General features: G+C 31.0%; 2 protein-coding genes across 3 annotated transcripts; one reads left to right on the top strand and one right to left on the bottom strand.

Moving 5' to 3' along the window:
* The first annotated feature begins 2,307 nt into the window (after positions 1-2,307).
* On the top strand, positions 2,308-4,534 carry LOC116773149 (DNA-directed RNA polymerases I and III subunit RPAC1). Of its 2 annotated transcripts, XM_061528510.1 has the most exons (7): positions 2,322-2,416; positions 2,506-2,543; positions 2,667-2,967; positions 3,030-3,149; positions 3,644-3,826; positions 4,116-4,343; positions 4,417-4,534. In XM_061528510.1, exons 3-7 carry the CDS (start codon positions 2,688-2,690, stop codon positions 4,527-4,529), a joined length of 924 nt encoding a protein of 307 aa, XP_061384494.1. In that variant the 5' UTR covers positions 2,322-2,416; positions 2,506-2,543; positions 2,667-2,687; the 3' UTR covers positions 4,530-4,534. The 2 variants fall into 2 exon arrangements, with proteins under 2 accessions (XP_061384493.1, XP_061384494.1); XM_061528509.1 differs by having other exon boundaries at positions 2,308-2,543.
* A 1,842-nt stretch (positions 4,535-6,376) lies between these two features.
* On the bottom strand, positions 6,377-10,269 carry LOC116772962 (TRAF3-interacting protein 1). Its single transcript, XM_032665294.2, has 6 exons — positions 10,003-10,269; positions 9,784-9,901; positions 8,679-9,706; positions 8,421-8,573; positions 8,140-8,351; positions 6,377-8,049 (listed from the first exon to the last, which is right to left on the bottom strand). Exons 1-6 carry the CDS (start codon positions 10,135-10,137, stop codon positions 7,887-7,889), a joined length of 1,809 nt encoding a protein of 602 aa, XP_032521185.2. The 5' UTR covers positions 10,138-10,269; the 3' UTR covers positions 6,377-7,886.
* Between the last annotated feature and the right edge of the window lie 43 nt (positions 10,270-10,312).

The following is a 10,312-nucleotide window of genomic DNA, read 5'->3' as shown; positions in this document are numbered from 1 at the left end:
ATTCGTTTTATTTCAAGATGGACTCCTCCCAGCCGGTTATGATGTGGAGTAACGAGTAAGGATACTTTTTATCATCTTAAATACAACATGTATATATCGGATTTAATACAAATTTGTTGTTTTTAAAAATACAGACACCAGCATAGCTGACGTAACTAATGTCACTTCTTTCAGCACATTCCATGATATTTTAAAATGAAACTTCAATTCTTCTAAATGTCCTTGTATTTCTTGAAGGCTATATTCTTCAACGGTCCGCCCTCATTCAACTCCGCTGCCGTGAGTTCAAACGTCGAATTTATACCAAAATTCAAATAGATTTCTTTTCTCCTTTTAAGCAGTCTTTGATTTCTTTTTATTTATAACAATAATTATGAATACCAATAAGTTTTTTTAATAATTGATGACAGCCTCAAGTTATTGTTATGATGCATTCGATATTAATGGTAATGGCGCCGATATATACATTAAAACTTTTTTAAAACGTTGTTGTTTTAATGATAAAAGTTTTATTAAACACGAAGTTTTGGTGGAATAACATTTAATCTTGTGATTGTCTCATAGTTATAATCGTAATATATACAAATAATAAAGAAAAATTAAAATTGGCCACGTGGGTATTTGCATTTCTGAATTTACCAGGGAACGATTCGATAATTTCTACGTTTTTTTTTTAAAGAAAATATAGCAGGTAATGTATTTATTCCTCTTAATATGTATGTAAAAAATAGTACAATATTTATCAGTAATTTTGAGTTATTATTCAAATTTCATCCACGCTAGAGCTATTTGGTAAATAAATATAGTAAGTAAATTCATAGCTACTTAAACGACCTGAATAATTAAATAATAATAATGGAATAATATTAAAGATATCTCGTATATTTAGTCAGTTACTTTTTTTTAACATCAATGTACATTTTACGCATTAACACCAAAAAAAAACTAATATTGTACGAATAGTTACACTTAACAACATTATTAAATGCTATTACCTCCATTGAGGTTCACAATGAAGTTTAATATTAAAGAAAATATAAACTTTTTATTTAAGCGATGTAAAGTATGTCTTAGTATTTCTTTTTTGTAATGTAAATTGCTGTAAGCCTTTTTACAGCGTCACCGGGAGAGCAGTAGCAATGTTGAGGACAGGTGACATTATATAGTTCACCATAAATCAAATAATGTTCGGACCTAGATATAAAAACGTGTTAAAAAAAAATCTAAACAAAACATTGATGCTAGACTGATTGATAGACTTACACGCTGCGAGTTAAGATCTAATGTTTAATTAAATGAGTATGTTATTATGTATCAATGGGTACGTCGTTGGAGAGAATAAAAGTATTCCCCCACCTGATGTATCACATCAATTATATTGACCACACAGCTCTAATCTTTACTGGAGGTGTGTAAGGTATGCCGAGTGTGAGGGACATTGAATCATGGCCTCTGTCAATACGAGCAAGTTACTGGTCTCCAGGTAGTCGTGAACTGACAATATATGAGGTGAAATACAGACCTTTAATATTATAAGGGTACTCTTTGAATGAGGAGAAGAGCAAATGCTTTGAAGAATTGCTTCTTTATGTATACTTAAATAAAAATTAATATAGGGACGTGTCAAATAAACATTGAAGTGGAGGATAAAAATTGTGGGACCTTGATTTTATGCTTCAAAAATGTAGCTAGAATTGCTGATCTAGTGGGGGTTTGGTCTAAAGACTTTGGGCACACTCCAAACATTCCAAGGATCACCATCCCTCTCATACGATCACCAATCAACAAAATGAAGCCACCCTGGTTTATTATACACAAGTAGCGAGCAGCCTTTCATGGTTAGCCCACTCATTAGATCCCTTACTGTCTGAAGAAGGCCAGCTTAGCTTCTTCGTTTCCTGCTACCCTGCATTACTAAGCACCCAATCCAAAAATCTGGGCGTTTCGTACTCGCCTCAAAACATAACGAAGAAAGCATAACATCGGCAAGGTTACTGCACATCTAATTTCTATAAAATAATATTTCTTACAAGTATTGTAAAGGAATGTCAAAGTGTTATACGAGACATTCCTATGATCAAGCAAGCGTTAACTTAAGCAACAAGTTATGTATAAGCCTAAAAACCTTTTTCTTATAGATAAATTAAATCATATACTTAAACAAATCTGTAAAATGATAAATTTAAATTAATTTTGTATGTTTCTTAAACTGTTCGTGGCTCTCACTTTTTTTGGTGGAAGGAAAAATGGAACGCACATTGGCCGACATTTAATTGTCAGTTAAGAAAGATTGTCTTTTGTCAATTCTGTCACAACATAAAACAACGTGCTTTACAAAATGTTGAAGACAGTGCATTGATTCATTTACAAATTTTGTGCTTTGTACACATAAAAAAAGTATATTCACACAAAAATTGTAATTATTTTTTGAACATTGCTATTTTTTGTTTTCTTTGAATTGTTTGATTAATACGAGTTAAACTTTAAAAATGCCGAAACTTGAAGAGAAGCCCAGAGTTTTCTTAGAAGAATTTCGAGTTAAGGTATTATATAAAGAAATATTGGATATAATTATATATTTTTTTTATTACAGAAGTCATTTCATAATAATAAATTTCATACATCGACTTCTGAATACTTGCTGAATACGCATATTAAAATTTCAGAATGCACCTGACGATTATGGAATGGCAGACGAAAAATGGAATTTTAAGAAATTCACAAAGAAATTTCGTATTGTTATAGTCCGTATGGATAGTACTGAAATGGAATTTGATTTGATTGGCATTCAACCTGCTTTTGCCAATGCTTTTCGAAGGCTCATGTTAAGTGAAGTACCGAGTATGGCAATTGAGAAGGTGATGATAAAAAATAATACATCCATTATACAGGACGAAGTGCTTGCACATAGGTTGGGGTTGATTCCACTAAAGGCAGACCCGCGGTTATTTGAATTTCGTCCTGAAAGTAAGTTACAACAAATTTCTTAAACAATTATAAGATCACTCCTAAAACCATCTTTTTTTCAGATGCTGAAGAAGGGACTGAGTTTGACACTTTAGAGTTTTCATTAAAAATAAAATGCACAAATAATAAATATGGACCCAAAGACTCTTTCCGTGCTGAGGACTTGTATGAAAATCATAGCGGTAGGTACATATATACGTACAATTATTTTAACAACATTTACTTTCAGGTATTCTGCAAGTAGAAATCTAAGTAACACTATTACCTATGAACATAAAATTATCTGTCCTAGTATTTATTATACACAATAATTATTGTATATGCAGGATCTCTTGTAATGTAGACACATATTTTATCTAACGTTATGCATACTTCATGTTTATCTACTTTCCGAGAATTCAAATTATTCTTTATTATTTTGAACTGCACACTCCGAACGTTTTGGTTACTTTGCAGCAACCATGATCACAGGCATGATGAGATCCGGAAGAACAGAAATGGTAACCGAGACATTTTGAGTATGTAGTTCAAAATAATAATAAAAAAAAGCATAAATTTAACCCGAAAATATTAATTTTATTTAAATGGACACTCACAAAAGTCATAGATTAAAATTATTTAATATCTATTATGTACATCCACTGTAAATAAAAATAATGCCATTATTATTTCCCAGTATACTCGTCTTCAATTAAATGGCATCCCATTGGAAATCAGGCGTCAATCCACAAGGAAGCTGATGTTGGTCCAGTGGATGATGACATCCTCATATCCAAGATGAGACCCGGCCATGAACTCGATATGCATCTGGTGGCTGTTAAAGGCATCGGCAAGGATCACGCCAAGTTCTCACCAGTGGGTCAGTATTGTGGGATGAGATTAACTTTAATTTCTATGAAAATGTAATTAATTACCCATATAACTATGTATAACAAAATTCACATAGATGTTAGGCTGATAGCAATAAATTACTTGACATATTTGTTACATATTTTTGACAGTATAAATAGTGCACACTTATTATTAAACATTAACATTTTCCTACGATTATTTTTTTTGCCTTCACAATGAGGATACAAGTAATACACAGCCGATATTCATTCAAGTTATTGATATATAAATAATAAGTACCTATAATAATTTTTTAGCAACTGCCTCCTACCGCCTACTTCCTGAAGTAACTCTAACCCGTGAAGTGGATGGAAGTGAAGCGACCTTGCTACAAAGCTGCTTTTCACCTGGAGTCATCGGCCTGGATTCTGATGGCAAAGCTTTTGTGAGGGACGCCAGATATGACAGCTGCAGCAGAAATGCTTACAGATATGACTGTATAAAAGACGCCGTCATATTAAGTAGAATACGGGATCATTTTATATGTAAGTTTTGTATATTTTTTTTTTATTGTAACAAGGTGACTATGGAGTTTCTAATATGAAATTTTTTTTACAGTTAATGTGGAGTCAGTGGGTGCCATGCCTCCGAATGTCATATTTGTTGAAGCTGTTAAAATATTAAGAGATAAATGTAAAACATTACTGGATGAATTAAATAATTTTTCTTAAAGTAATTACTGTATTTTTTTATATAACCAAAACTCTATAAATTAGATGATGTATTGCAAATTCAGAAAATAATATTAAAATAAAGGAAAACATATACACTAATATCGTTATTTATCCTATCTGTTGATACTAGATATTATATATGAAATTTCGCTTCTGTCATACAATTATTCTATAACCAATTAGAAGGATTCTTTAGATTCCTAAATCTAGTTTAAAATATCTTAAAGGTTTATCACTATAATGATGTAAAACAAAACTCCTTTTTTGTGATTTAATTTAAAAATACATATTTTTATACATTCATAACTACTAAAAAAAACAATACTTCGCAAATTAACTAAGGATTAGATAACTCTGATAATTGTGATTGTAAGCTATAATAATTACAGGATAATATTAACAGCCAAGTTCGGAAAAAAACTGCGAAAAAGGCTGTTATTTTCTATTTGTACGTTAATTAACAAAAATATTGATTTCTTACTTGTCTGTGTTCATATTGACAATCATTCATTGGAAATTATCTGTGCGTGTGGTTTGTATTTTGGAAAAAACAACAAGGAAAAAGGTTTCATTCTAGTGTACATAATTCAGACAAATAAAATTGTTGGAGTTCTTGTTAACCAATAATTTTTATTATACATTTTACAATCTTTATATAATATAGTTGAGTTTTATAAAAGTGATAATGGGTAGCTTAGATAGAGGAGTGTTGACTGGTTTTATATGCAGATTGTGCTCTGAAATGCATCGTGTAGTGTTACATATTTATGGAGAAGAAGGAATTCGACTGTGTATATCTGAAAAAATCAATAGATATCTTTCCATTAACGTTAGTTATAATCTAAGAATTTTATATTATGCAAACGTTCAACTTGATTGTTCTCTCTTTTAATATTGTTTTAGGTGTCCCGTTCAGATCCACTGCCAAAAACTATTTGTAAGAACTGTTTAGAACGTCTCGAAAACCAGCATAGACTCGTGATGCGGATCGAACAAGCGGCCAATATGTTGAAAGGTCAAAGACGTGCTCGAGTTGGGCGCGGATGTTACGTGAGCCTTTGTGATAGCAACAGCCCCCCACATCCGCCTATACCTAAATAATATCGACACTTAGGTAATAAAGAATATGACAATAGTTGTACCCAACTAAGTAATAGGCTATGTAACTTTGAGGTTCAACAAAGAGTGGGTGATTATGAAGATGCCTTGAAAAGAATTATTACAATGTATGAGCAACTAATTTACTTAGAAAATGTAAATAAATTGAGTCCTATAATTCTTAATTCAGTAACTAAATGAGTTATTAATTTTTATCTACATTAAAATTATACCATTACAAGAATTTTTAATTTTTATTGTAAGCATAAGAATAATTAGAACATGTGTGTCTCTTAAACAAAGAAAAAAGTCAAGATTAAGAAGTGCCTGTTATAAGACTCAAAGCGACAACAAATGACATTGTGAAAATAATGCAATATTCAAAAAGGAACTCCCAATGTTAATGTGAACTTAAAAGCTTATATCAGCCATTTTTAAAAATAAATTTATATATAACTAAAAAAGTATTAATATCAAGGATCATTCATAATCACTCACCGCTACCTATGAGTAATAATGAATTTGTTTGTGATACCAAACTAACGAAGGACAACACCAATTTTTCCCACTATAAATAATTAAATATTTAGACACCGCAATTTATAGTAATTTTTATAATGTATGTCAGTATGAAATAAGTTCGGTGACATGTAAATACTTTAGATAATATGTTACTATAGGCTAATCACATAACCGAGTCCTCATAATATAACAAAAGGGTGGTTATGTGGTTTTTTCGAAGCTAGTTTTATATTAACATATAGTTGCAATATTTTTTACATATAATTCAATGTTTATTTAAATTATCAATGATAGTACAAGTTTTGTTGATTACAAATATGTAGGCACGTTAGATGTGATTATTTGTTAATTTTCATTATTTATGTTTTACCAACAACCGATTGAAAACATTTGCTGTTTAAAAATAGATTAATGAAATATAATCATTACATTTTTTTACATTGCAACCTTCGATTATAGTTTTAATTGTATGTAATCAATAAATTATGTTTATATTTAGGTTCTGAAAATAAAGGAAATATGTTAAAGAAATCATTTTATTTATTTTGCTATTGATGTTACGAAACAAGCCTCCGAGATACCATAAGGAAATCTAAAAGGTTATTTGGGAGTCGAGGGACGCTGCTCACGAAAACTAACTAGATTATCAGGTAAGTAAGGCGTCATAGGATTTCTCTTAGGTCAGCCTTTTCATCACAGCACTATTGTCTGTTTAAGGCGCTTTAAGTGCTGCATCAAGGATAACTAATATCCATACAAGGCCTTTGAGAACTCGAAAAAAAATTTCCATTTATAAACAAAAGCTGTAGAGCTCTAAAAATGGGAAATATTCGTAAGCACTGCTTGTACGGTAACAAGTATGTGATAAGAATTAAGATGAAGGAAATAACGATCGACAACCCTTGACGAAATAGACGTCACAAAGATTAATGGTTTAATGTATTCGAATTGCGGAGGTTGTTTAATGTTATGATGTAAATATTTTACAATTCATTCACAGCAGTCCTGTATTATAATAATAGCAGGTTATATGTAAATAGACATAGTGAGATAAAACTATGGATTTTAGAAAGTTATAATTAATTACGTATATATGTAGTGCATAATTTGGTTTTAGAAATAATAATGCCATTTAGATGTCATTTAAAGCATAAATAAGGAAAATTTTCGACTTTCCTGCCTTACACAGAAAAGTTGAAGTTCAAACGGTATAAAGAATTGTGAATTTACTTCTTGCATAATTAAAAACCATGCCGTTCGCCGAGTTACTAGGTAAACAAAGAAATCGATTTCTATTGAAATCTATTAAGGCACATTTGGTAGGTATATAAATACCAAGATTAAAGTTTCGTAAAGGATTACTTTATTATTATTTTTTTTTATAATATGGCCTTCATTCGTGCCAAGACCTGCACAGTATATTCTGCCAGTGTCGTGTAGAATGGAGGAGACACGATCCGGGATTAACTTTTGAATAAAATAAAATTTAACAGTCTCGATTGAAGTCACAATTAGGAACTAAATATGTTGGTAGATCTAAAAAAAATATTATTAAAATAACCCTTTAGAAATAAATAATAGACATTTCATTTAAATAATCAAAAAGACAGGATTCACATGTTTTGAATGTTCAAAAATGGAAGTCAAATAATCTTTTTTCAGCATTACAATAAAACAGTTTTTAAGTAACTGAAGTGCTTTAATTTATGTATTAAGACAAATAAAATGATTTATTTATAAAAATTGCCTCTGCCCGTTGGCTAATAGTTTTTCGATTCTAAATGCATTTTTGTGTATAATGATTTTGAGATCATTTATTTTTTCCTGCTTCTCTGCTATATCCAGGTCTAATTGTTTTATTTTATTGTGCAGTGGAAACAGCGATTCTTCGTTGGCTCTGAAAAAATATTTTATGTTATTTCTTTTTTCAATACCATTTTTAATGCATGTCTCAAAATTTTTAACATAGATATGTATAGTTACTAACGCCCTTTGTTTCAATAGCTCCTTAGAAGCATCTTCATAGGTGTTCGTCCATTGGTGAAGTTCCTGTCTCATAACTTCAACGTCTTCTTGTATATGATCCAACAATTTGCCTAAAGGATTAGCTACACGCGATAACGCCTGGATGTTAAATCGCAACTGCTCAATTTCCTCGTTCACTATGTCTCTTGATTTCTGAACGCCAAACTGCCATTCCTGGTGAATAGGAAAGATTATATTCAGTTAAAATTAACACGTGTATACAATGATTAATCAATGTCTTACAATCTCTGTCTTTCCAGACGTTTGTGAAAACTCCTTTTGAGCATCAAGTATTTGTTGCACAAGATGGCCGCGTTGCTGCAATTCGCCGTCTTGGTTCTGATAGTCTGTAGTGCCTTGAGTATTGTCTACAATTACTATACTGTTGTCGTCATCCTGTAAGAACAAAGAATGTGTACCTAATAGATGATATAATTTATATAACTGCAATACTAAGCACATGATTTGGATCATTTAAAGTATAGAACAGATTTTGGTTACCTCTTCCGGTGTGCTTTCTGGTATAATGGTAACTTTACCAACGATAATATTCTCATTACTGTTAATAATAACATTTTCATGTTTATCTTTGAGTCTTGGGGCACTCGGTCTGGAGGATGAAGGTCTCACACTCGGCGGTCTCTTAACATTCACATCGGGTTTTATTTGTTCAGAGTTAAAATTTTCATTAGTTTTTTGTACATTAATAGTTGCACTTTTGTTATCGGAGTCGTCTGATTTCTTCATGATTTCATGATCATTAATGGCTGTGTCGGCATTCACAGTTTTAATATCATCTTTATTATTGATTCCAACTGTGTCTTGTATTATCTTCTTCTCGGTGACATTTTCTTCCTTCTCATCTTGATTAGTATCCTTGGAATCTTCTGTAACATTTGTATCTTCGTTGTGTATTGAACTTTTTGATTCATTATTATCACTCTCCGTTTCAGTTTTGCTAATAATAGAGTCGTCCACTTTCAGTACTTCATTATTTTTATCATTCTGCGTTAATTCGGGCGCCTTTGAATTGTCATCAGTATGAAAAGAATTTTGTTTACCTGAGCTGTTAACAACATTGCTGATATTGTTTTTACTTACAGATATTTTACTCTGCTTGTTAATTTCTTGCTTATTTTTATTGGGACCTGTTTTACTTGATGATTTCGTTGGATTTATGTTTGATGACTGTGTCGATGTTCTTTTGGGAGGAGATTCTTTTTTTGTTTGATCTTTTTGTTTTGTTTTATTTGAAGGTATGGAATCATTTTTATCGTTTTTCAACAACTTCTCTGTGCTCTGTGAGGACGTTAATTTCTTTGCTTGTTGATTTTTCTTTACAACTTTTGTTTCTTTACTTTTATTTTCTTGTTTTAGTGTTTCCTTGTATTGCCTGACAGCATCATCTGAGCTAAGTTTTTTATCTAATGCCAGTGCTATACATTGTAATAACTCATTAGTTTTGTCAGGCTCCTGTCCAGATACAATTTTTGATGGCTTAACAAGCAGGCTCTTTCCTGTGGTACTAGCTGTAATATTATTGATGTATTAATTGTAACTATAGACTTGACTTCATTTAATTTATATATGAATAACAACATCTCACCAACAACTGATATAACTTTATTAAGAAATACTATTTTGCTTTCTCTATCCTTCACATTTTCAGATTTTAATTCGTCTTCTTCGAATAGGCCGTCAAAAAATCCTGTATTTTTTATTATCTATAACAATATTTTAAGGATTTATATTAATAAATACATATTAACAGTAAGTTCCCCAAAATTTTAGTTTTTTCATAATTAATATATTAATCAATACCAACACTCGTAACAATATCGTGAAGGAATCTAAAGGGTGGTTTCTTCAGTAATTTATCTGTCAGAGGCGGTCGTTTTATGTATTTCCCTAAAGAACCCTGCGTGGCTTTTATTATATCTGGATCTAATTCTTCTTCCATTGCACATATTTCATAAATAGAATAATGTTATATGAATATTTGACTAAAAGTTCTAAACCCCTTCATAAACTAAAAACGAGGTTCTTAGTATAACGTGACAATCTGTACTGTTTACATTAATTACTAATCGGTTTCCATGGTAACGTCATGACGAATAGTATGTAGAGTATAAATA

The sequence above is a fragment of the Danaus plexippus genome (assembly GCF_018135715.1).
Source record: "Danaus plexippus chromosome 18 unlocalized genomic scaffold, MEX_DaPlex mxdp_20, whole genome shotgun sequence".
In the NCBI taxonomy this organism is placed as follows: domain Eukaryota; kingdom Metazoa; phylum Arthropoda; class Insecta; order Lepidoptera; family Nymphalidae; genus Danaus; species Danaus plexippus.
This window is presented reverse-complemented; position numbering and strand designations above follow the sequence as displayed.

Bases quoted from the DNA above. Each gene is read 5' to 3' on its own strand.
- LOC116773149 (XM_061528509.1), top strand. From the start codon at position 2,490: ATGCCGAAACTTGAAGAGAAGCCCAGAGTTTTCTTAGAAGAATTTCGA. The intron at 2,544-2,666 runs GTATTATATAAA...TTAAAATTTCAG, and splicing joins TAGAAGAATTTCGAGTTAAG to AATGCACCTGACGATTATGG. The intron at 3,827-4,115 runs GTCAGTATTGTG...ATAATTTTTTAG, and splicing joins CGCCAAGTTCTCACCAGTGG to CAACTGCCTCCTACCGCCTA.
- LOC116772962 (XM_032665294.2), bottom strand. From the start codon at position 10,137: ATGGAAGAAGAATTAGATCCAGATATAATAAAAGCCACGCAGGGTTCT. The intron at 8,574-8,678 runs GTAACCAAAATC...TTGTTCTTACAG, and splicing joins CAGAAAGCACACCGGAAGAG to GATGACGACAACAGTATAGT. The intron at 8,050-8,139 runs GTTAGTAACTAT...ATATTTTTTCAG, and splicing joins GAGCTATTGAAACAAAGGGC to AGCCAACGAAGAATCGCTGT.